Below are 26927 nucleotides of genomic sequence, written 5' to 3' on the forward strand. Positions count from 1 at the left end.
TGAGAATTAGGGTCAATCATGGACCCAGCAAATCTGCACATTTGTGTGGCCTCCTCTTTCACTCAGCTGCTCTGCTTCCCTCATTCCCACCCATAAGGCTTGAGCCAGGATCCTAAGAGTGTGGACACATACTTTTGGTTCCCCCCACCCAGGATAGTCCTCCAACACGATCCCGGCAAGCTGTGCTCCCTCAAACACCTGCATATGTCCTCGCACCCTGGTCTGGGTCACACAATGCCTTCCCTCTACGCTGCGCTCTCCACACTGGGGACCTGGGCCATGCCCTCACAAATCTGGAGCATTCTGAGCTAAGAAAACCACATTGCAATGCTGGTCATATCTCAGGGAGCAGAGGAGACCCGGATCAGTTGTCACACAGTGGGGACAGGGCCAGTCCCTTTGGAGAACTTAGCCCTGGACTGGCTGGCATGGGGATGGGACTCCTCATCTGTATCTGGGGCTACAGACCCAGCCTGTGTTTCTTTTTACATGGTACACATTTGTGCCATCATATGGTGCCTTCACGTCTATCCTCCTACCAGCAGCATCTGATCTGTGTCCCCGGCTGAAACCAGAGCGGAGCTACCAACACACACAGCAGCTCTCAGAACACATTCCGCAGAGTGACGACTGCCCACAACATCCTCATGCTCTGAAAAAACCTGGAGTTGGAGGATCTCCAAGTACTTCCTACTGTTACCAGAGAGAGAGGCAGTACTGTTTCTGGGATAAGGGACAGAGGGGCAAGAATTAGTTCATCCCAGCAAATCCAGACTAGAGCTGTGGACTCCCCCATTCCCACCCCATACTAACTTCTAAGCCATGCTCATTCCTAGCTCAGAGGCATCAAGAGCCCCAGCAGTGGAAACGAAGTGATCTTTCTTCACTAGCCAACTTGTACCTTCAACGCAAAAGCCCTGGACGAGCAGAAACATCTCCCAAACATTCCCAACTAGCAATGAGTGGAGACACACATCATAAGTCCTCATTTCGGCATCTGGTCCTGCTCCTTCTCAGCTCTAGCACTTCTCTAACAGTCCTTGTTTACTCCTGTAGAAATTGGAATGTCAAAGGAGCATAAAAGAGCCAGATATCCATCTCTCGTCCATTTTTCATCAACTCTTTCTGAGACACTGATGCCACATCCAGAGCCCTGAGAGAACTGGCCTCCTTGCTACGAACCACTGCCCTCTCCCCAACCACATCCCAGAAGACACAGAATTGCTCTTTCAAATGTGGCACCAAATTTTTTTATTTTAAAAATGGGTTATGGTTTGCAGTAGATCAGAACCCAAACCAAAAGACAACCAGCTTTTGACCACCATTCATTTACAGGCATAAAAACACCACGTGAGGTACAGCCTGGCTACAGAAGTAGGAAAGGCCTAGAGTGGGCAGAGGGGTTCTCTGAGGGACACTGATCCCAGCATCACACATACAAACACCTCACTTCTGTTCCCTCCCAGTCTAAACCACAAAGCCTTTATTTTCACCAAGAAATACAGCAGTTTCTTGGCATTTCTAAAACAGCTTTTAAGATTGCTGGTGGGACCTGGGACATATGCTCTTGCTTTGCCTTCACTGAAGTCTATCTTCAAAGTAGCAACTATTGTCAGCACATCACAAAATCTGTCAAGTGACTGGGGGAATCAACATTCTCCTCTGTAGCTCAACACCTGCGGTAGGCAGGACTCTGGGAAGAGTCAACATGTGGACATCAGAGAAATATGGAGCCCACAGCCCTGGTGAGGGCTGGAGGGTCTAGCCTGGACAAGGCAGGTGGCAAGGGGAGGGAGAGCAGCTTCCCAGCCCCACCACCTCAAGGCACTGTGCTGTAGCCAGCAGCTTCCTGCAGGCCCCAAGTGAGATTTCTGTCCTGCGGCGAGTGCCAGGACAAGTCTCAAGATGCTCGACTCGCCCATCTGCTTGGAGACATATTCCTCATCCAACAGCCTTAGCTTTGCTTCTGGTCCCATTTTACTGCTTCTGAAAGGCACATCAGCCACACGAGATGGAAACAGAGCGCCACATCTGAAAACGCTGTGCAGAGCTCAATTGAATTCTAATGGCTTTTTGTTTTTCTATGGTGTCTTAAAAAGAGTCTACTCTTTCATGAATCTAATTTTCTCTATGCGAACATTTGGATTTTTCCCCCCTCTCTAATAAGTAATTAAATAATCGCAGTGAACTTTGCTTTCTCCAGCTTTCAGCAGGGGACCTACTGCTGCCCTCAAGGGAACCCAAGATATATATTTATTGGATTTTTTTTTTTTTTGGTTTCAAATCATTATTTAATCAAGATGAAGGGAGAGCAGAAATGAGGCCCTCACTCATACTCCAGACTGTAATTTTGAGTGCAATCCTAGACCAAGAGGCAGTGCAGTCTAATGGGTTACAAAAATACAATCACTACTCGTCTTCCAATTAAACTGAACAAGTCCATTTACTGTGCTGCAAACAGCCCTGGGGCAGGGGATGACTACACGGTTTCTCAGCCGTAAGGGGACTGAGACCCATCAAGGAGCAGCAATGGCACAGCCTCACTTAGAGTTGGAGGATTTCTTTCTTGGGTCTTTTTTCCTCTTGTTTTACAACTCAAAGTGGAGATAATTTCTTTTTCAGAGGTGCATAATGTCTCCTTTTCTCTCTGTTTCTGTGTGTTGTAATAATGAATGGAACAAAAAACTTGTGTCAGTGACCTCGGTGAGCCTTGCTCTCAGTGAGGGCCCGGCAGACATCTGCCAAGGAGCTGCCGGTGTGGGGAGCAGCATCTGCTGAGAGGGGCTGCTCGGGGGAACCTGTGCCTGGTCTGGGGTACCTCCATCTTCCAGACCCGGGGCTGGGGGAGGCCTTCACCTGTGGGAAAAGGGCTCACCTCTGCTGATGATTTGCCCCAACTGAAAAGCCAACATCTTCTAAACGGAGTACAAAAAAAATTATCAGGGCTGTAGGAATACAATAAACCCCCTTTTTGCACAATTACAAATTCCTGACTCAAGAAGTATTGAGTGGAAAATATCCTCTTTTTTTTTTTTCCCCTAGATAGAGACTTCAGGGTGAGGCTTTCTCTACCACAAGGGCTAAGCTGAGTCCAGGAGCATGGGGGCAATGACACAAGTGTCCCTGCAAGGTCAGAGCTTGGGTTATTTGGGACTGGATGGCCACACTGCAGCTCACAAATCCATTGCTGGGGGTGAATTCCTGAGAAAGCCAAACAAAGTTTTTTTCCTTTGCAAAGATCTTTTCAGCCTGCTGGGGTGCAGCCAGTGTCGTGGGACACAGGCCAGCGTGTCCCCAGCTTGGCTCTGGCCAGGCTGGCACTGCTTTGGAGCAAGGGTTTGCTTTCCACCACCTCCTTTGGTACCTGGTGTACAGCAGAGCCCTCCATGGCTGCAGGTATCCCTCCCTTGCCCTGGGCTCTGGCCTCCCTGTGGCCCAGCACTGAGCTGTGAATTTACTGGACAATAATTAGGGATCACCCGAGTCCCCTGGCTGGAAGAGGTAGAACAAGAAAAGCAAGAAGAAAACAACTTCCATATTTATGGAAGGCTTTGCCTTTCTGTTCTGCAGGGCCCTGTTTGTTGTCAGAAACACGATGCCCAGCAATTAAAATAATAGCTTTTCCTACGTGAACCAAAACCCAGGCTAGAAAACAGAGATACAGCAAACCAATACGCAGGTCTGCCACAAGGTTCCCCCAGCCCTCCCGCACATGCCAGCCCCAGCCCCTGCACAGTATCTCCCCACTTCTACATTTCTGCGGGCACACGAGCACAAAACAACAAGCAGTGTCATTTGGAACAATCGTACCCCGCTGAGCCTCACTGACAATTTGGCTCAAGCCTGTGTTAATTTGGTGACATCGTAAACGAGTTTTCAGTGGAAGTAAAGGAGCTGGCAAGGCAAGTGTATGCAGCATACAGCTATCTTCGTCAGGTACAAAGGCAATTAGATTCATACCCTGCAGGTATTTATATTGCAGTGCTCAACTGAAAGCACAGTGGCATCTAATATATCTTTATCGGTGTGGAGTAAAGTGTCTGCAGCGAGTTAGGGGTATTCTGTTCAAAAATAGCTGCTGCACATTACCCATGGTTTCTCTGCATGCTGAGGCACAGACCCACAATCCTGTTCTCAATAGGTGCCTATTGCGGCTGCATGGGATTAACTGGAGAATGAGAGGGAGAAGCTTGGAAATTCACTGCCAGAAAGTAAAGTAGCAGGGAACTTTGCGGTGTTTCTGCATGTGTGCATGCGTGTGCGTGCATCAATTTATGCATAAAGGCAAGAGGGAAAGAAGCAGCAAGGTAGCTGCACGGGCAGAGCATTCTTTTGTATGGTTTATCCTTCAGAAATTACAGGTAGACCTAGTTAGAAAATCTGGACATTCAGTAGAAAAGAAGGACAACAAACCAGGGGGTGGGGAGGGATGACAGAATTTACCACGAAAATCTTCAACTTTTTGGAAAAAAAAGAGTATGGAATAAAAATTGACTTAAAAGGCAAAATCTTTGATTTGGAAATGGTATAGCATTACCTCATGGGAATTTGTGTGTTGTCTCTTTGGGTCTCTTCTACACATTGGGATCTTCCCTGGACAACCCCTTTCCTTTGGAGATATGACAAGGCTTCTCCCCAGGTAAGGATGGTTTGGCTTGGAAGCCCAGGCCAGAGGGAAGGGTAGGGAGTGTGCCAAGCCAGCCCCCATAGAGGACTGAAACATGGCATTTCTGCATCCCAATTCTGGAATTTCACACAAATCTGTTCTTTTCCACTAATTTATTTTTGAGAAGTGATCAACATTTTCTGCAAGAGCACATTTTTATTTCATAACACTTCCAGGCTGCTCTCAAAGTAGATTCTGACAGAACTAAGCTTATTTATAGAGGAACCATTTAACTCACAAAAAGGAGAGGCATCAAAGAGTTGTATATAGTCATTAACAAATGAGACTAGAAGTTCCCATTCCATTTTTCCCTTGCCAATTTTGAGTACCTGATATTTAATGACCTTACTCAGGAAAATTTCAGGGGCAGCACTTAAACAAGGGCTTCAATTTAAACAAGTGCTTAAATGTTCTCTTGAATGACATCCCAAGAGAGCGTACTTCTTTTGGGGAACAAAAAGGACACTAGTAGGTTGTGTAGTAAAGGTACTGCTGCCTTTCAGTCATTGAAATAGTTGCCTGTGTTATTAACCCTTACTAGAAAGAATACAGCAGGGGCCTGATGACTTTTACTTTGCAACTGTCACTATAAAGCTCTGATTTTCCCTGCCCTGCAGCTTGTGTGCTCATTTACCCCAAGTGAAGCAAGTGGAAAGGGGAGTGCAGCATGCTTGAGTTCAGTTTTTTTTAAAGCTTTTACAATTTTAAATTAGAGTTTACTCTTGCTCAGGGAACAGAACAGCTGGCAGTCAGCCTCACAGGACCCAGGGAGCCTGGCTTCAGAGAGAGGAAACCTAGTACCAATTAAAAACCAGGCTTAGACTTGAAGACATTTATGTAAAATACGCAGCATGAACCACAAAAAACCAACCCCAAAACCACCCTGATGACATGATGCAGTCTTTGGCTGATTGGTTTTTGGGAGGAGCTCTTAACTCATTTCTACCTTCCCAGGTTGACAGAGGGCACCACTCCAGGCTCATGGCAATAAAGGTTTCATAGCTTGTTATTCTTCCTTTTCATGTACACACACACATGCATCTCAGTGTGGTGCGCAGGTTCTGCTATTCGCTCTACCTTATATGGTTTTATAAGCAATGACTCACATGTGCACTACACACTCAGGAGATGTACATGACGAGAGCAAATATGCATATCTATAATGTTGAGAGACAGCTTGTGCCTGTCTGTACCCACGTATAATCTCTGTGTATTTTGATTGGAACACTGCCTGTGCGGGTGAGCGGATAAAGTCTCTCCTCTTGCTGGCACTATCTCACATCCGATGCAGCTACTGCGTATGGCTGAGCTATTTCCAACTGGTGACTGGGCGTAACAGAGAGAATCAGTTCCCCATTGCATACAACTTTGGGGCTTGGAGGACTCTGTGCTCAAGGCACCTCTATTGTTACACATCCACACACGTAAGTACCAGGTTCTGCACTGTCTTGAGACCTATGTAGCAATTTCTCTCTCCAGAATGCCTATCAGATACTAACACCACAATCAAAGAGCATCACACCTCTGCTTTGCAAATATCGGGAACAAAGGGGAAATGTGCCATGGAGAAGGAAGACTTCCTATCAATCTGTATCTAATATTTCTCTCCACCTCTTGCTCCCTCAATTCTAAGGCTTATAATATATCATCTCTTTCCATGTATATGGAAAAACATCCCAAGGCACTGAGCCTGATTTTTACCCTTGGCTGCACATGCATTTCCCATTAACATCAATGGGAGCTGCTCATAAGTTCCAAATTTGGCCCCTGGGCTTGTCAGTCCAGAGCAACAGTGATCCTAGAAGGATCATGATAGTCAGAAAACATTCCCTGTCGATAATCACCAACTCATTAAATGTAAATGTTTCTTTTATATATGTTTGATTCCTTTTCTTCCCCTGAAGGACTAAACTTTTGGACATGAAGACCAGTGAATTAAGTTCACATCCAGCTGAGCAAGGACTGCATAACAAATACTTCCCTGTAAAATATCATTGCTGGAGGCCACTTTCTTTTGTTAAATGTCCTCAATTCATTATTCATAGGCTAAAGCCCTTGCAAATTTTTCCCCTCTCCAGCCCCACCCTTGGTGTGAAAGTGCTGAAGGAAGGAATGACTTTAAGTACATTGGAGAACAGCACCATTAATAAATAATACAGCTTTAACCAACTTTGTCTAACATCGCTATAATTGAGTTATAAAAATTTCATACCAAATTTCTTGCCCAGATTCCTGTGGCTAGTTCAAGGGAAAAAGCAGAGTGTTTAATACTTACTACTTCCTTAGGAGACAGGAAGCTGTAGAACGGGAGGGTTTGGCTGGCTTTTTGGGTGGCCTGAACCTCTGCAGAGGAATTTTGCTTTGCCGTGATCTTTGAATGGTGCCGGGAGCGTCTTCGCCGTGTTTTACGTCCTTCCTCCCGAGATCTGGCTCTGTGCCTGCAGGGAACGTGAACAGCCAAACCATTATTCCTTGGTATTGCAGGAGTGCCCATTACTAGCTCCATACAAACCCTTGGCACCTCTGTGCTAGGCCATTGCATGTGGGAGGTTTTCCACGTGACTGCTCTGTGGAGTCATGATGGAGAGAAAAGGGATGTTTTGCTTTTCTATTTCTCTTTTTTTAAAATATTTTGCATCCAGGCTTTGGACCTTAACCTGAAATTTCAGCTCCAATTCATGGTTTTATGGTGGCTCAGGGCAAACCCTACTTTCACACAGCCTTGAATGTCCCTATGGTAACAAACCTCCAAGAGAAGACACACTGCTCTTGCATGAACACCCCTCCAATTACTGATTGCATTCCTCCCCCTGCTGATCATCAGCTTTTCATAAGAAATTCCTGGTAGTTAGGAGGACTGAAGTGGGAGAGGGAGGGTGGCTTGTTCTTAAAGTCAAGTGCTTTCAGAAAACGTGAATCATGAACTCATGATGTGTATAAACTACGCGACTTGCTATTGCAGTGATGCCAGGTCTAGCACCAGCATCCACTTAGCTGGCCCCAGGACACATCTGTCATCCACAGGACTGAGATTTTAATCAGGTCAAAGATAGTGGCTCTAGTATGCCATGAGCAAATATATTTCCATTGCTAAGACCAAGCTTAAGGGTTTCCTGGGACATCAGCAGTACGGAGCCCTTGGGCTGGGGAAGGGAGACGAGGCTGGAATCAGCTGTCATGGGCTGATCATCAGCCATGGGGATTAGAAGTGACTGCTGGACCGAAAAGCTGCAGCCGCTGCTCCTTGAGCCAAAACCTTTCTGGGGCAGAGACCACAAGACGCTCAACCCCCACTATGTGACATAGCTGCTACCAGAATGAAACATGGCTCTGCAGAGAGTTTGTGGGTCACACAGGCTATTGCAATCACATCCTTGAGCCCACCAGGAAGCGTTGCAGGACACCCAGGTGATGTTACCTGCTTCGGCAGCGGGGAGAATAGGAGTCTGAGCTCTCTGAGCGAGAGTGGCAGTGGCGGTGACGATGGCGATGAGATTTCCGGGTGCGCCCACGGGAGCTTTAAGAAGCAGAGAGGAGAACCACCATTAGGATAACAGGCTGGGGGCGATGCAAGAGCCCGCAGCTGGAGGCTGAAGTCAATAACATTCAAATCAAAAAGAAGATCTGCATTTTAAACCAAAGCGAGTGGGGTATGAAACATTGTGCAGGACACCAGGGCATGAGAAATTCTCTATCTCTTCATCATTACACAGACATTAAGGCAAGCCATCTTACCAAGATCTATTCTAGCATTTTAACTACAAGCTATAGGTTGGCTCTTCCCCGCTGCGGGAAGATCTATGGACCAGCATGCAGGAGTGCAGCAGACAGCACCAATCCTTTCTGCTCTCAAAACCTGAAAGAGCTGTGTGCCTGCCCTTCATCCTGCAGCCTACCCTAAGACACTCAGGAAACAGCCAGGGACCTTCCCATTGCAGAGCCTCGTTGGGGGGGCACTGTCCCTCTGGGCAACCCATCACAAAGCTCCAGCCCTCCCATTTCTTGCTCAACCCTCCTTGTTAACGAGCAGATGCAGAGGGACAGGCTCCAAATACAGTACGCTCAGTAACAGCCAGCCTTCCCCATGCTTTCTAGGTGGGAGATTCTAACTAGTCCTATGGGCAGCTCTTATGGTTGCTAGATAAACATAGTGCAGCTTCCCTAACTGCAGCCTGTGCACGGTTCCTGCTTGAGGAGCAGGACCTTTTTACCTGGCTTCTTACAGGTGTCCAGTCAGTGCTACGCTTCCCTGTGCTCCATCCAGGCTATTACTGGTGGATTACCCGGCCCTGTTACTGAAGGGCTGTTGTCTGTGCCAACAGCTGAGGTCCCACACGCAGACAGCAGGGTGATGTGGGTGGCAGCTGCCTGTCACCCCCTGTGCCCATCCCCTCTTGCCGTTGCTCACCACAGAAGTTATTTTAGATCTGGCAGCATAACCGTCTGCTCAGGCTGGCATCACTGTGCTAACAGGCAAAGCTAACGATGGGTTAGCTGCTGGGAACAGCCTGGTTTCATGGCCACACTCTCCCGGTCACTGGCAGCACTAACGCAACCTGCTTGGGCAGCATTTAGCAATTTGCCACTATAAAAACTCAACAGATCGATTGCTTGAGAAAAGCATCTCCTTTTGTCTTAAAGGGCAGCCTCCAGGGCAATTGCTTGAACTCCACCTGGCCGTTTTCTCTGATGCTTCTCACACCCTATCATTATATTTATAAAAACTTCACATTCTAGGATCCTCCTTTCTTATTTCCCTACAGCTGAAATCAGCCACACCGAACATCTCTCCCTCCCATGGTGGATTTGTGTGAAAACCTCTGTGTTTGCTCCTCACCCTCCACATCAGTCCCTCCCATTTAAGAGTTTTCCCTTTCTGCAGGAGGAAAAATTAGTCCCGTGTAATTTAGATAACCGGTTGCTCAACACAAAGATAAGCCAAAGCAGCGTGATTATACAAAAATCCTGAGCGCAGATGGCTCCTGGGATCTATCTGATCCATGCCCGGGAGCAATAAGAAGGTTTGCAGAAATTGCTCAGCTGTGATTTGTGAGATGAGGGCTAAAACGCCTTGGCTGGTTTATCCCCAAAGAGCAATTCTAGCAGCTCTTGTTCCCCCAGGTTGGCACATACCAGCAGGGCATCTGGTCCTTGTCTTAACCATACTGTTAGGCTACTGCATACTGGCTGGTGCTATGTTGGGTTGAAGAGATGCCTGATTTTAGGAAGCCTCAGTTTTACCACTCAGATTTCTGAGTGCATAGCAGCCCAGTTTGAGGAAAAAAAGGTTTCCTTGCTACTGAACATGCAGAAATTGTAGAGAAAAGGAGATGGGCTTTCTGCATGCAATAAAGATGGCCTGTGCAGGCAGCACAACATGCTCTGCACCTCATGGATTCCCAGTATCTTCAGTCGCAATACGTACTGGGCTGACACAGGCAGCGTCAGGGGTTATTGTGCCTCTGTCTTCTTCCTGCCTAAGGGCTAAAAGTTGTGTTGGGAAGAATTAAAGGGCAGGTCCTACTAATACGAAACAAACCAGCAGGTTTCCAACCTGATAACTCAGTTTCTGTCTCTAGAAAGATATCCCAAGTCCCAGTAGAGCCAACCAGGGGTTTGGTGTCCAGGATTTAGCCCCCAAACAGTTTCCTTGCTCTAAAAGCAGGTAAGAAGCCACAAGCTGCTATTCCCAGAACACATAGAAGGAAGTGAAGAGAAGGCTTCAGGTCTTCCTTCCATCCCTGAGGAACCACGTTTTATACCATACCCTTTGATTACCTGCCCCATAGGACAAGAATTGTGCTCTGCTAACACTCCAGGGCAGATGGGAACCTCAGCCCCAGATTTTTGCAACCTCTTCTGTCACCTCCAAACAGTCCCTTCTCTTCCCTACTATCCATTGCCTTCTGCTCCCTCTCAGATATTTGGTTGTATTGTATATCATGAGCACACCTACTGTAACCTCCAAGAGCGGCAAAAAAGGAGGAGCTAGAGCCCCTCTCAGTAAGAGGGTTCCAGCCTGCTCTTTGGGCAGTGGAGGCTGTGGGGCCCTGTGCTCCTCGGATTTGAGTTCATCCCCTCATGCTGCCCTCATCAGAAAAGCTGGAGCCTCTGCTCAAGACTAGATGAACAAGACACTGTACATCCCTGAGAGATACATGTACCGAATGAGGCGGGATGAAAGAGAGGGAAAGGAAATATCTCCAGTCTCTACAAACCCTTTCCCGCTCCAGCAAAACCAGAATTGCTGGTTTTTTGCTGCAAAATAATCCTGAGAATTGCTTAGGGCTGCATAGCCAGCATTAGCTCCAGGGGACCCACCACACCAAGCACTTCCTAGCCCCGCAGCTCTCTGCGGGCAGAGCAGGGAACACCATGAATCACTACTTACTGTTTTTTGTGTTTTCTTTCTTCCTTTCTCTTACTTTTGGGGCTTGAAGAACTAAATAAGAAATGGCTAATTAATTCGGAGATTTCTGTTCTGATAAAAAGCTGCACAATCACACATCAATGTTACAGCTAGATTGCCCAAGAGCGTGCAATAAAAATGAAAGGGATTAATGTTTCTTCCTCAGCACAGGGGGTCTGAGTGCCTGCCAACAAATCTAGCTCATGCGCTTGGCCAAAAAGGATCCCTAAAGTGATCAGCCATCCTGGTGGCTTTGCATTTTCCCATAGAGGAGAGGAATACTTCTTGATATTGTACACACACATGCTAGAATCAGGAGTTCTTCCAGTACACAGCTGGAAAGCCACCGACTCTGAATGTTGCAGAGATGGGCAGTGCTGGGGGATGTCGTACTGTTTGCAAATGAAACCGTAAGAGAAACGAAGACCCAAGGTGCCGGATGGATGCGGCTGCCAGGGGCTAGGTTATACCAGAAGGTCTTTTCCAGTTATGTGCTTGATTGCACAGGTTGGGCTGGGGACCTGATTCCTGGGGGGTCTGAGGAACACTTAAGGCTGAATAGAGGGAGGGTAGCCCCACACTCACAGGGGGTGGAGTGAGCCAAGGGGATTCCACAAGGAGACATGGAAGAAAAGAGTCTTGTGCCTCCACCCAGTGGACATCAACCTTGTGAGATCCTGAAGAGACCATTAAACTCATATTTCTAAGGAATGACCCACACTTGCTCAACTCTCACCTGTGTCTTCTCTTCTTTGAAGATAACCTGCAAGACACAAATGTGTATATTGAATGCAGGGTCTCACAACACTGGAAATTTGAATCAGAGACAATATGGTTAGATCCAGCATTAGACTAAGCACTGTGAGAAGACCTCATGTACCAGTTGGGTAGAATGGCCCTGGCTCTCCTTTAGCACTGGCAAGGGGGTAGCTGAGAAATGCTAGTGTGGTAGAAGTGACCAGCACACTCTACAAATAGTTGAGAACATGATCCTCAGGATAAGAAGTCTATAGACATCAGATATATCCCCTGTCCCAGGTGAGTCCCTTTTCTCTGCTACTGCCTCCACATTTTTGCACTGTGCTTCGTTTGAATAGGCAGAGGTGAATCCAGCTCCTGGTTTTCTGTATGAAGGACCAAGTAGCAGTCAAAGAAAGAGTCCTTTCTGAGTAAGTCCAGAGCAGCCTCACAGCCAAAACAGTGTCATGCCTCTGTCTTGCCTCCTGGAGCATCCCTGGGATGACACAGGAGCCACCACGCTCCTGGGTACTAAAGGTGCAAAGCCAATGAACATCTCACCCAAGACTGCTGTCAGGACACGACATCCATAAAAGAGCACAAGAATCCCTCCTTGGGAAGGAAGTATTTTAAAGGAGTTTCTATATCCTTGCCTCTCCCTTTTCCCGCCCTCCCTCTTCTTTAAGAGTCAAGCTCAACTTTTCACCCTGTTATCTATTTTTGGTAGCTTCTCTCTTTGGTTCAATATACTGTAAATACATGAACTTTCCGAGAGAGATAGCATCCACTGTTCTCTTCAAATATTGGTTTAACGATTGAGAGAAACCAGTGAAATATTTGCAATTTTAAAATTTAATCGTGCTCTTTAAATTAAAAATGGGCTTCAGAAGGGGAATGTAGAGGCAGTCACCTGGGGCTGGGAGGGAAGACTGAGATGTGGATGCAGGGAGCTGATTTGAGCCTTTTGCTGGTCCAAACACTGACAATTTTTTTGGGCTGGGGGAGAAGGGAAAGGGCACGGTGCAAGCCCTGAGTGCTGATCCCATTGGTGTCCCAGAGGATGGAAGCCATGTGGAACAGGACAGCGAGGGCAGCAGGCAGAGGCTCAGCAGACCTCGAGCTGATTTGGCTCATCTGCCTTTTCCCCCACAACCCTGACAGCTCATATTTATCTGTTTGCACTGGGCCTACACTCCATTTCGTGTGCTCTTCAGCTGTCTGGCTTCCACCTCCCCACGGGGCCCTGCCCTCTGGGCGGCCATGATGAAGAGTCAGGAGTTTGACGCCTCTCTCTGCCTCTTGCTGCTGGGCTCGACCAGCTGCCCAATAGCAGTAATGTCTTCCACCCCTTGTCCAAACCCCCCTCCTCCAACAGCAGGGAATTACATTTTCAAGAGAAAAAAAAAAATACCTGTTTCTTTTTCGCTTCTTGGAGCTTTTCTTCTTCTTCTTCTTCACAGGCGAGGGGCTGTAGGAGGGAGACCTGAGGAGGCAGGGGGGGCATTAGCGACCACAGGGCTCCCCACAGCCCTCCCCAGCCACCCCAACCCTTACCCCATCTCCAAGGGCATCTCCCCGGGCTGGAGAGGGACAAGGGGTGCCCGGGACCCCCCAGGATGGGCTGTGGGTGAGCCCTGGCCTGGTCTCCGCTGCCCTGAGGGGAGGGTGAGAAAATGGCGGCGCCTCCACTCAGGCGCCTTCCCAGGTGGTTGGACCTGTGGAAACCTCCAGCACCTCCCCGAAGGGTATCCAGCCTCTATTTCACACTATTATTTTTTTCCCCTTACATGGTCAAGGGCAGCCTGTCCCCTCCTGCCCCACACACCACCATGGCCACCCTCACCTCCTTCGCTTCTTGCGGCTAGATTTCTTCTTCTTCTTCTTCCCCCGGGGCGGTGGCGGCGGCGCACGCTCCTCATCACATGAGGGGCTAAAGAGGGGAGAAAACAACAACAAAAAAATTAAAATAATAAAAACATGTCTAAATCTGCTCACATGGGGCTGCTCTCCCCCATTTGCTGCTGTCCCCACCTCAGGGACATCCAGAGCAGAGAGATCAATTTTCATGGTGGACTCGGGGTGCAGGCGAGCACCTAATTACCCTCTAACGAATAATTTGGTCACAGTTTAAATGAAGTGTCTCCTCTGTGGGTTTAATGGAGATATAATGAGACAGCTACTGTATGCCACTGTGATGCTGGCTGATTATTTAAAACATGTTTGCTGAGGTTAACAACTCCGTAACAGATTTATAGGTTTTGTTGCTCTTTGTAAATATGCTTTAAATAATTAATTGGCATTTAATTTGCATATAATAATTATTGCAAACAGATGCATCTAACTAATAAAAGACGACATATGTTAAATAGCAATTGATTAGAAATATATATATTTATTGAGATGTTATGGTAATTTAATGAGATATGCATCTCTTACACAGTTGTTAAACCCTGGAAAAAAAAACTCCTGTAAATTAATTTCTTTTTTAAATATATGATGCCAAATCACGTTATGTTTCAATGAAAACCAAATACCATGGTTAAATTAATTCAGAGCACTGGGCTGAAAATATGACAGATAGTCTATGGCTACTCATTAACCAAAGCAAATGCTCATAAAGATGGGGGCAGCTGGTGGTGGCCTGTGGATCCCCAGGTTGATCCCCAAATCAGCCTGCAGAACCTCAAATGGATCCCCAGATCTGTCTGTGGATCCCCCAAAGGGATCTGGGACCAAGGTTCATGGGGGGCACAGCCTTTTCCCCAGGGCCTCTGCAAAAAATCACTGTTGGATTGTGCCTCAGTTTCCCCACTTCTGGCCCTGCCAGCTGGAGGAGCCCATAGCAGGGACTGTGTAGAGGCAGCCCTGTGTTTGGAAAATGCTGTGGGATCTTCACTGCAGAAACAGGCCAAAAATGGAGCAGTTTTCTGCAGAAAGAATAAATGTTATTGTTAATGAAAGTCCTAATGCAGAGCAAACATCACTTTGGGAGGGGACACTCAGCCCCCTGACAGTTGCTTACCCAGGACTTGAATTACTACCAGAATTATACTACCATAAAAGACAATTGCTTAGTGCTTTCGGTGTACTTTCTTTTTGAATTGCTCTGCAAAACAAAATTGTACGCTAGTGCTCCAGTTGTGAGCTGTGAATAACTGAGTGCTGAGTGCTTCTGGTGCAGTAAATCCAAGGTGCAACCACACTGTGGCCCCGAGGAGCTCCCAAATACTCCTTCTCGCTCTCCTTTTCCTCCCAAGGATTCCACCCACCAGCAGAAGCACCCAAAGGAGCTGAACACCCATCTCATCTTCTCAGTTATCAGGATGCTGGACCCCAGCTCCCAGGTACTTTCCCCTCACACAGATTTGGGCCCCCCAGAAAACAGACACCCACAGGTCTGGGTGCCACATCCAGGCACCACCATGGCCAAGGGAGAGGGGGAGAAACCTCTGACCGTGCCGTATGGCCGCGGACGGTTTCTGTAAAGCACTTCTCCCTCTCGCAAGATAAAGCCTTTTGTCTTTGATGTGGAAGCTTTCTCCCTGCGCTGATCCGATTTTAATTGTTTCTCTGCGATTGTAATCAAAGTCTAATTAAAAATATGCTTTAGATTATTGTTCCGGTTAGCCTGAAATCTGAAGATATGAAATGTGCTTTCTTGCTCTTTCTTTCTAGCATCTTTAACCAAACGGAGAGGCTTTAATCCCAGAGACAGTTAAGCAGGCAAGGCTCGGAGACCTTAGCTGCTTCATTTACAATGTTCAATTTGTTTTTCCCTTCTCAAGTTGTCAGGGGCTAATGATGAACTGATGATGAAGCTGTGTCCTAATGAAGCCGATGCTGCTGGTCTGATCTAGGCGGGGGGAGAGGGGAATTGCTGAGAACGATGCCCAGCCAGGGGTACCCTGTGGACCTGGTGGCACACAGGGATGCTGGCAGGTTGCCGGTCTTCCAGCCAGGATTACACTTGCAAGGGGGCTGTAAGAGCAAGATGTGGAGTGGAAGTGAACTGTAGATGTAAACACACACAGGGAATTTCATGCAGTTGCCTAAATTTGCACTCACAGGGTCATTTAACCCGTCCCCAGCTCCCACAGATCTCCTCTGCCATCCCCCTGCTTCGGGGTGACCCCGCTTACAGCCCTGGCTCCTACCTGCGTGAACTGTGATGAGCGTGGTCTCTTCTCTCCTTCCCTTTCGCACAGCCATTGGTGGTGGAGGCCTCCTTGCCTGCGCGGCCACTCAGTTTTTCGGGACGTCTGTCCTCTGCAGGGTATGGCAGGCAGCTGAGCGTCCCACTGCGGGAGCAATGGGGGAGACTGAGCAATAAAGAGCTGGGCTCGTTTGCTGAAGGCTTCTCATGTACTGGAGAATCCCCTTTCCTTTCCACAGGTAGGACCTGTGCTGCTGTGAAGGAGAGCTGCAGGTTGCTCCTGGGCCTCCTGAGCCCGTGGCACTCAGCCCTACACAGTGAGAAATGCTCCAGAAACCCCCCGTTTCCAAGCCAAGCTGCTCCCCAGGGTGGACATGCTGCACTCGGCTTTCAGACAGAGATGCCACAAATATCGTGCAGCCAAAGAGCAGCCGGATGGCCCCATGCTACAGGAACAGCACAGTATTTGGGTCTGATGCGAGGGTAGCTAATCAGACCAGCACCCCTGGACACCTTCCTCTGCCCTGTGGGTTTTAAGCTCACCAGCTCAGAGAGCACTAGTATCACACTCTGGTAGAAAAAATACTTTTGCATTTCAAACGCCATTCCCCAAACCTACTATTGTATTGCCAGTACCTCGCCACGCATCCTCATCCTAGCCCCCTTACCAACACTCAGGCAGAAACAAAGCTTTGGCAGCCAGAGGATACCCCTCCTTCCCACTCCTACAAATAGGGTGCTGAGCCAGTAAACACGCCTGGTCCTGATGAAAGCCCAAACTGGAGAACCTGGGAGAGCCTAGCAGAGCTAAGAGGAACCACCTGGGCCAGGCAGGTGTCTGCCAGAGCCCTGGGGAAACCATGAGAGTTGGTGAGGAGCACAGCCAGGGCAGGGAAAACCTGAGGTGAGAGGTCTCCAAGAAACACCAGGGCTTGGGCAGAGCAAGCTCAAATGGAGAAAAGAAGGCAAATGGAGAAAAGAAACCTGAGCTCAGACACTTGGGAGGAAAGTAAATAGGTTTTCAGGTCCCACTGAGGTTTATTTCAAAGAACAGAAAGATTAATAGAAAGCCATAAACCATACCCAGCAGGGGCACCAAGAATGCCATGGGTTTAGTGTCATCCAGAGGATTATTTGAATTAAAAAAGCAAGATTTGACATATCCAAGCCTGACCTGGCGGTGGGTGGTACCGATGGTGGGCAGGGCTCAGCTGGCAGAGAAAGTGTCCCCATTTCTTCCCATTATCATTTTGAAGCCAATCTCAGGAACGGTCTGTGGGTGCTGCTTTGGGGTTTAGCTGTCCCCAGGTCAGCTCTGCAAGGTCCCACTGCTGCATCTGCCACCCCACCCACCTTGTCCCTTTGCATGCCGAAGCTCCGGGCCACGTGAAGTCCCTGGAGCAGGGGGAGGCTGGGATGTCCCCTGCCAGCCCCATGGCCATAGTGGCTCCGGGATGCCAGGAGGGTGCCTTGGCTGCAAGAGACTGTCACAGCCATCACACACCAGGGAACATCCTGCGACCTGCCCCAGCCATGAGCAACAGTTTTCGGGGGCAGAGTTGGCACAGGAGTACCTGGATAAGAAGGGTCATCCCTTTCTTTCCACCTGTGTTTTCTCTCTCAACAAACTCCCGCTTTCTCTACTACCTGACTCCTTCTTGGGGCCCAGTTTGTAGTACCTGAACATTTCAGGATGTGCATCAGCCAAGTACAAGCGACAGGGACCAGTGGGGGAAGCTGGGTGAAATATTTCTGGCCCAGGACATGCAGGAGGTGATGGTCCCTCTGGCTTTAAAAATTTATTACTCTGCTTGTGATAAAATCCCCAAGTCGCTTCCCAACATCTATGTTATTTTTAACCATCCGGGAAGCTACATGGTTAATTGCTTGCTTTGTACAAGCTAATTAGCTTTCCCAAACCCCTTTTAAGAGCAGCCTTCTGAGGCTCAATCATTAGGATCCATTAAAAATGTCCCCAAATTAATGACCTGTGCAAAGTCTGGGCTGGATCGGCTCCAGCAGCGGGGTGGGAGGGTTCCTTCCCGGGCTGGCAGCATGATGGGATGTCACTGCCTTGCAGGAGGGACTCGGGCATGGCAGGCGATGTCCCTCTCACCCCGGCCCCTGCTCCCACTAATGGGATTTTCAGGTCCTGCGGTTACAACATATTGGCCTTGAGGCAACCAAGGACTCCTGCCCTGCAACACGCTAGGAGCCATTTCTTCTGGGCTTGGAAGTAATTATTGATGGAAATAATTATTCTCCAATCCCATCAAAGGCTGGCTTCAATTCAACTAAATGTTCTCCTCTGATGAATGCTGAGAGTCACTAACACTCTAAACTGGCTGGTAATCCCCTTGCGTTAAGCTCCATAGGCATTGATTGAATGTATATATAAAAACATATTTTTTATTTGTTGTCTTTCATGCCTTTCATGACTGATATAAAAGTGCTTGCAGTTTGGTGTGAACGATTGCTGTGGCCTCAAAGGAGAGGATTATCACACCTGCAGCAGAAAGGAGAAAGCCTCTGCGGGTGCTTCACAGGAGCCAGCCCCGGGAGGGCAGTGAGGATGCTCGGGGTGATGCAGCTGGAAGAGTAGGGATTTGCTGATGGGCTTGGGAGGCTTTTGCACCAGGTGTCATACTGGAACTCAAGGTGGCCGTGCACACGGATGGCAGGTTAAGGCCACTTCTCTGCAGAGGCCAAGGAAAATGCAAGACTGGGGAGGTCCCACAGGGCATTTGCAAGACCTGGGAGATGTGCTGAGCTCAGCAACAAAGACCCCTCACGGAAGTTGTTAAAGACATGCTGTGGCCTCCAGAGACATGTGGTGAGCCTCACAGGTAAGTCCTGGGGGCTTGAACAGCCCTGCCATGGGGAAATATTTCCCCCCTGTTAGCCTCCATGGGATTGCAGTGCCCTTCCTGCCTGCGGATGGATCCTGGCACCCTTTGCAGAGGACAGGGCAAAGGCACCGGGTATCTGCTGCCTCAGGGAGCAGAGCTACCTCACAAACCATCCCCGTTCCTCCATCCCGAGCCACCGCGCTCAGTGCCATGGCCCAGTGCCATCTCATCAGGCCATGAAACGTGGCACTCGCTGAGATGCTTCACCGGGAGCTGAGCCCAGCGACACCCGTCCCCCCTGGTCCCGTGGTGACATGCAGTCGGTGCGGGTTTGGTGTGCACTTGAAATCCTTGCGTGCCGGCATCTCAGCGCTGCCGGGGCCAGCCAGCTGCCCTCCTCTGCCTGCAGGCTCCCACGTCCCAGCCGAGCTCCTCTGCCCCAGCCCCACAGCACTCTCCTGCCAAAAAGCGTTCATCAATCATCCTTCTCCCCCTGCGGTAACTCAGCTCCTCTTCTCGAGAGGAGAGGAAAGCAGGAAAATTGCCTTCCTAGTGACCTTTCAGCTGCCGGACCCTGCCACCTCCAACCTCAGCAGCATCATCCCTTGCCTCTGTGGGACGGGCTCCCTCTGTAGCCTGGCCAAAGCTTCTCTGCCCTTCCCAGCTGCTTTGCAAGCAGCAGCGTAAGCATGCTGGGGCTGGATCGTGCTAACCAAGCCTTTTATTTTTGTCATTTAGTTTACTTTCCACACACAGTTGGGTTGAGTGCTGGATGCACAGCCCGAGGGGGAGAGTGGTGCTGCAGGGCACTTGGCCACACGCATGAGCATGTTGGAGACCCCGAGCACTGACTGCTCCTGGCAGACCTGCACTGGCAGCACTTCCAAGCTCAGGACAGAGTATTTGGAAAGCCAATACAGAAACTTTATTACCTTGCCCTTTTCAACCCTGGCTGGCTCCGCATTCCCATCATCTCTACAGCCCCTGGTGAAAAGGGAGGAGCGGCTCCAGCCAACTGGAGCCCCAAAACCGAAAAAGGTTAAAGCATCTCTGATGAGCCTATTAGTTGTGAATGTTTCAATGGCATTAAACCAATGACAGATGCCTCACCTGGGGACGGGGAACATCAGCCCGTGAAAGGACACAGGCACCTGTGGCAGGCATAGCGTCCTGAGGGGAAGCAGGAGAAACTCCTGTGCCTGCAGCCACTCACAGCAAGGATACTCTCGCTGTTTCTCCCGAGTAACGTGCATGAAGTGCACGGACATGTGATTAAATGTCTCATCTTTCCTCTCCTTTCCTCACCTGGAGGTATTGGCTGTGCAGGAGTGGGCAGATGGCAGATTGGGGTCCCCCTGTGTGTCTCATCCCCTCATATCTCTACCACAGCCACCTCCGATGCACCTCTACCCTGGGCTCTTGGCCCCGGCAAGGATGGGTTGAGCTGCTCACGCTTCTAAAATCCACAACTTTGGGCTGAGAAGCCTTTTGGCACTGGCAAAATGACACTTTTATTTTCTCTCCTGCTCTCTAGCTTTGCTCATCCGATTGAAAACGAAACGGTCGAACTGTTCCTGTGTCCCAGGGGAGGGAGGGGGCAGAAAAGAAGGTTGTAAAGACACTGCCAAGCAAAAACTCCAGCAGATGTGTTTACGTAAAGCCCTTTGAAATATGCACTAAAAATACCTCTTCAAAATTAGGAGATGGGGAAAATTGTAAGTGCTTCCCACAAACACACACACAAACACCCCACGGCAGGTTCTTTCCCCACCTCATTCAAGCCGTTATTATTAGTGCGGCAGGAGCCCTGCAGTTTGTTATTGAAAATTATAATAGCAAATCACCGAGATATTTTCCCTGATTACACAGACTCCAAGCCAGTTCAATTTTAATCTTCTCCCTGCTATTTTTTCTGTGCATCAGCAGAGGCACCAGCTGCAGAAAAGCGCGTGGCTTTCTTGAGGCAGTTTAAACACAGAAGAGAAATACAATTCTATAATATACATTTTTCATTCAATTTTTGCCAGCCGTGACTCGCCTCCCCCTCCTGTTCCTGGGAACCCTGTGTCCTGCTGCAAGCCTGAACGCAGCAGCCCCTCCTTTTGCCTCTTGGACTCCAGAAACATTTAACGACCGCTCTGATCGCGTCCCGGGCCAAAAAAGCAGCTTGGCTCTTTATTTTCCAGCAGTTGATTTGCTATGCACGGTTGAATCAAAACAGAGGAGCTTCCCTGCTGGAGGAGGCCCCGGGAGCAGCACGGGGGTCAGTGCCAGATGCCTGGGGGGATGCGGTGTGGTCACAGCCCACGGGGAGGGCTCCATCCCGGGCACCAGCTGGCGGTGGCTCCCGCTGCCCAGCACAGGATGGACGGATCTGACGGAGCGTAAAACTCCACGGGGGACAGCAATGCTCCCGTGGACCATCTTAGGCAGGGTCAGGCACCAGGGTGAGCACCACCTCTCCCTGCTCCCCAAGGCTGGGTCTCCTTCTCCCTGGGTACGCTTCCCATCCCTCTTCCCACCCGAGCACCCAGCCGCCTTGCAGGGCTCGGCGTCACCTTCCCTCGCTGCCAGCAATCCGGGATGGCTCCGCCGACTGCCTGCCAGTGACAACAGAGATAAACCCGAGGAATATGGCATGTGCTCTTATCGTTTCTAAAGGAAACCTGGACTGCTGCCCCGTCTCAAGCGGTTTCTACAGCATCTTGTGCCTCCCACGCTGCTGGCTCTGAGGTCCCCGTGGTGCTTCATGCCCGTCAGCACCTGCACGCTGCTGGGCCAGGCTTGCTCTCAGGGGGACAATCCTGTGCCTTTCCTATCCTCAAATCCTCCTCCTTAGACAAATACCCTGCAGGTTCCCACGCCTGTAAAGGAGCCAGTTTTCTCCTCAATCAGGGAATAGCAAAGGAGGAGCCTTGGCTTCTCCCTGGTGCCTGCAAACAGAGCTGAAAGTACCAATGTTACCCTGAGATGCACCATGGCACATCAATCCTGCACACCCGTGGCCCATGTTTTGGGGGGCTTCAGGCCCCTGAGTGACCCTGGCGTGGCAGGGACTGGTCTAAGGAGGGACTGGGGCTGAGAGTTTACACTAAACCCGTAGCCCCACGGCCACTCTCCTCCCGGCTGGCCACAAACTGCACTCCCAGACCCCAACCCTGTCATCATCCCCCAGGCAGCCCAGAGCTCCCCGGAGAAGGGGGCAGAGCTGATGGCCAGGCACGGGGGCAGCCCTCAGCAGCCCTCGTAGAGCTTGCAGTTAGGAAAAGCCTGGATCTGAGCTCAAATTTCTCAATAATCACTTGCTCGCAAGTGCAAACCCAAGCCAGGTGAAGGGCAGGACCACCAGTGGTAGTGGTTGGGCACTTCCCACCACAACACTGGGAGCTGGAAGCCGAGGAGCACTGGGAGACGATGCTCAACTTTTTAGAAGGGTTTTAGCTAAAAAACAAACTGAAGGATGGCCCAGAACAGAAGCGCTTTGCCACGATCTGCAGCGTGGTCAGGCTGGAGAGCACCTTCACACCCAACGGGCTGCACAGTGCCAACCCCCCCACCCAGGGAGCGTCCCCTGTGCCACCACAGCACCTCGGGATCAAGCCGGGAGAGCACTAGTCTCCCAGTGAGCCTGGGCTCGCTCTTTAATGAAGAATCCACCCCGTGTGCTGCCAAGCGATGGCAGGACTGAGCATCCACGGTGCTCGGCCATTACGGGTGCTCTCTGCAATGCACTGATTCCTTCCTTTGTCCGAAAACCCACACCGTTTGGCATGGTGAACAGCAGTGAAATAGTGTATTTGCCAATAACATAGCTCATTAAATTTTAATCAAATAGGGGATTGTAAGCACACAGTTACCAGGAGCTCCTGGGAGTGCTGAGAGATCAGTTTAAAAATGAATTAGTAATAAGACATGTTGGAGGCAGCAAGGAGAAGCTGGCTGAAGAAGATCCACTTGGAGCAGCAATGCTCCCTTTACCTCTCGCACAGAGCTTTATCCTCCTCTCCTTTAATTTGCTTTTTCTGACTTGCTTCTAGGAGAGGGGAAAACACACTGGGTGTCCCAACACTCAGATCTAATTCCAAAAAACCCAACCTGTTCACACAGCTGCCTCCTGCCTGCGGAGCTGCCCTGGGAAAGACTCTGGTTGACAGGGAAAGCATGGAGAAGACGGCTGCCCCATCCACCCGGGCTCGGGACAGGGACACTCAGGTCACCCCACCCTGTTAATAAACCACCCCATGTGCCGGGATACAGGCACGGATGCCTGCCTGCAGCTAATGAACAGCATTCCCAAGGGCTCAGCTTGAAACGACTCTGACATTAAAAAATGCTCAAAACCCCATCAGGACAGACCTGTGGGTGCATCCGAATGGGTGTCCCCAATGTGGGTGTTCAGGGACATCACCCGAGCAGGACAATGTCATTGCTGCCCTCTTAATTTGGGGCAGAGGATAACATTTTCTGCCTATGAATGGCAGCCAGTGGGGGGGAACTGCAGGGAGCAGCCAGCAAAAACCTGTCTGCTGCACTTTGGGGGGGGGGGGGGGGGCTGGCGAGACTGGAGTCCCCAGATATCCCCTCATTTGGGACTTCTCTCCAAAACATCCATCCCGCCATGATGCCCAGGGCCACCTGGGACCAGGAGGGCTCAGTGACGCTGCGAGGAGCAGATGTCTCCGTGCGGGGATGTGTGGGCAGCAATTAGCTCCCGCAGAAAGGAATTAAGCAACAGATTTCTCCTGCTGGAGAGATGAGCCTACGATGTTCCCAGCCCAGGAAGGGGGGTGGCAGGAGAGGTTTAACCCCCCTGCTACATGCTACCAGGGGTTTTTTATCGCCAGAAGGGCCCTTTGCCTCCCTGCATCACATCTCCTATGTCAGCTGAGATGGGAAATTCCTGAATTGCAGCTTCCTGGGTGGGTGCGTTTGGTTTTACTCCAATCCTCCTTCCCTATAACACCCCCTGGTCCCATGGGAAACACGTCAATGATCTTGCCAGCTGCCCATGTGAGGGGGTTTTAAGTAAAGGAGAGTATCTGGGAGGGAAGGCAGGTCCTTTCCTCCTCCCACTGCACTCCAAGAAGGGAGAAGGTGTGACCATGCCATCCCAGCCACATGGTGGGCACCGGGGTGCTCAGTGCTGCAGCACCCAGGGCTATTTGGGAGTTAGAGCCAGAAAGAAACCTCCCTCTCTGCTCCCAGGTCTTGTCCCCAACCCTCCACGCCGCTCTGCAACCCTGACCATTGTTTTAAATCATCCCAAAAAAGGAAGGGGGGAATATTTCTTGGCTTGCTGCTCCTTAGGTGGAAGGTTTGGAGGAGGCAGGCAGGTCCCCAGGCTCCTGGGCCCCCCGGCAAACCACTTCTCAGCAAATCCATCTTTAATTGGGTGTGATAATAATTTTATTGCTTGCTGAGATTTGTGAGGCTGAACTAATATTTGTAAAATGCTTTGCTGTCCTCAGCCGAAAGGCAATCTAGAACGGCAAAGCCCCGGTGTTATTCACATTTGGATAATCCAGAATTATTCATAAACAAAATCAAGATTATGCAAATATATTCATTAGTTCTCAGAATACCTCCAGGAAAATAGAGGAATTAGTCTTGTTAACAATTATATATTATGTAAGTGTGTGTCTAAGCACACACAGACTCACAGACTATCAGTGTTGGGGCACATTCGCATGGGACTCGTCCCAGGATCTCAGGGAGTTGGAAAACAAGGGCTCAGCCTGTGCAAAGCAACCATCTCAATTTGGGGATATCCCAATGTCCCATGGCAAGTGACAGCACCCAGCGCAGACCCCCTCGGGTCCCACCAGTTGCTCTTCAGCCGAAACACAAAGACATCCCCAGAATCCCCTCCGCACCCATCACGGACAGCCCACACATGAAAAACATCACCTAACTCCAACCAAAACAGCCTTTTCTACCCAAATGAGGATTTTTACAGTACACACAGGGCCGGGAGGCTGCGGGGGTGGGATTTGGATGCAGCCCCCTCGCTCAGGACCTGCAAAAAGCCCTGCGTGAGCCTTCACCCCGATGCCAGCTGGCACCCAGCTTGGCTTTCCTCAGTGCAACGCCACCGTCTATTCGGGGTGTGCTGGGAAAGGGGAGATAAAGGTGCGTTGAAAATACCGCATGGTTTAATTAATGCCACATGCCTTTCACTCTATAGGTTGTGTGGATTGTTAATTATTTTTATAAAGAAAATAATTAGTCCCAATCAAGGCAGAAGCTCTCCAGAATTACAGCTCATTAACTGCTCTCACATTTTTCTGTTCTATAAAAAGTCATGTGGTGCTGATGAAAATTATAGACCCTTGGAATCAGCATTAAATACAAATTCAGACAGTGTTACCATCCTATTACCATCAACCGCATCGACTTGGCTTCGGTAATTGCAGCTGGAGATGAAGTGCAGGGATTTCTGCTCTATACAATCTCTGAAAACAAGCACTCTGCCCATTAGTTTGCCGGAAACAATGTGACACCAAGCCCCGACTTGGCTAAGTACGTCCCCGAGGAGGTGACAGCCACCAAGGAGAAATGGGAATGCAAGGCGGCTTTGCTGGGGATGGGGAGATGAGAGTTGCTCAGGTTTGGTTCAGCTCCTCTTGGTGGTGGGGCTGCTCCTGCACAGAGCAGGGGGGAGCAGGCAGGTCTGGCATTCATCTAAATTAGGAAGGTGAACCAGCTAACGATGTGGCAAATCTGTCCTGTGGGCTGGGGTAGCAAAGCCACCCATCCAAGGGATGGAAAGCACTAGGAAATGCAGAGGGGACAAGGAGTAACCCTTAAGTAGTGCGATCATCCTCATGGAACATGTGGAAAAGAAGACATGGAGGGATGCTCTTGTCAGGGATGCAGGAACATCCCCAAGCATCTCCTTCTGGACCATCGTGGTCCAGGCACCACACTGAGGCTGACTCTATCGAACGCCGCAGAGGCCTCGCTCAAAGCCTAATTGAAAGAAATCACAGCACGTTAAAGGGAGTTCAGGTCAAATCAATACTGACGCGGTGGGGAGGGCGAGCTGGGGGGAGTGGGGCGGTGGCCGTGTCCCAGCGCTGGCTCTGCAGGGAGGGCACAGGCTGCGGCCGTGGGCTTCACTGCCTACTTTTCCACCACGGAAAGTCAAGGTGAGACCCGCCGTCCTCTGCTCCGTGCAGGACAAACCCGGTAGCAGCGCAGGGTGAGGGTTGGCAGCGTCAGCCTGCGGCAGGGAGGGGGGTAGGAGAGCCGTGGGTCCTCAGGATCCTGCTTTTCAGTTTCCATTAATCAGGGATGAATGTGCCTTCGGTGGCATTCGCAGCCCAGCAGAGCCGGCAGCCAGCTCTTTGGCCCACGAGCCTCCACCGCAAAATTAACCCGCCCATCCCCACGGTGGCGGCTCCCATGCTGAGCGCCTGCCCTTGAGCATCTGAGCCCGGTCAGAGGGATAAAGACAGGGAAATTGGGGTTGTGGGTGAAAAAAACACTTCTGGGGAGCCCCCGAGGGCAATGGGGTAGTAACTATGCCACGAGGAAGCAAATAGTGGGAGCCAAACCTGCCACTGGCACTTGCTCTGGTGCCTTTAGCTCTGTCCCTGGGGGTGCTGAGATGCTCCACACTCTCGACAAGGGCAGGGGTGTGCCTGGAGCATGAAACTGCTGCATCTCCCAGCCTGGACTCTTGGAAACATCCAAAAAACCCTCCAAAACATCCAAAGGACATTCTTCACCTCTGCTGGCTTCTAAACCACATGTGGGAAATGCTTGGGAGAGCACAAGGACTGGTCCAAAAGTGTGCCAATGACTTCTCCAGCCATCGGACTGAACAGGCAACAGTCCTTCATCCAGAGACACCCCGAGATCCTGGGGGAGATGCAGCCAACAACTTCTGTGTCCTGCAGAGCTCAGTCCCACAGAGGGGCCCTCTAGGACGGCCAGGCTCTGGGGACACAGGGCCAGAGGAGGTCACCAGGAGATCACATCCATCCTTGATAAGAAGGCATGGGGCAAACCCAGGGGGTGCTGGGCTGCAAAACGCCCCTATCTCTGTGATGAACCAGCAGCTCCCTTTGTTCCTCCTCCACCAGACCCCACTCCACCTCCCTCTCCCCG

At 50.1% G+C, this 26927-nt stretch overlaps 1 protein-coding gene across 1 annotated transcript in view; it reads right to left on the reverse strand.

Annotated features, from left to right (window-relative positions):
- The window catches only part of SRRM4 (serine/arginine repetitive matrix 4), a 42358-nt gene that overhangs the window by 6735 nt on the left and 8696 nt on the right, over window positions 1–26927 (reverse strand). The window contains exons 2-8 of the mRNA XM_074159851.1: window positions 15968–16111; window positions 13657–13743; window positions 13225–13296; window positions 11812–11838; window positions 11058–11108; window positions 8085–8183; window positions 6942–7104 (exon numbers count right to left, since the gene is read on the reverse strand). Of these exons, the coding sequence (XP_074015952.1) occupies window positions 6942–7104; window positions 8085–8183; window positions 11058–11108; window positions 11812–11838; window positions 13225–13296; window positions 13657–13743; window positions 15968–16111 (643 nt within the window). The remainder of the gene's footprint in view (window positions 1–6941; window positions 7105–8084; window positions 8184–11057; window positions 11109–11811; window positions 11839–13224; window positions 13297–13656; window positions 13744–15967; window positions 16112–26927) is intronic.

This window comes from Numenius arquata, chromosome 16 (genome assembly GCF_964106895.1).
Source record: "Numenius arquata chromosome 16, bNumArq3.hap1.1, whole genome shotgun sequence".
NCBI lineage: Eukaryota > Metazoa > Chordata > Aves > Charadriiformes > Scolopacidae > Numenius > Numenius arquata.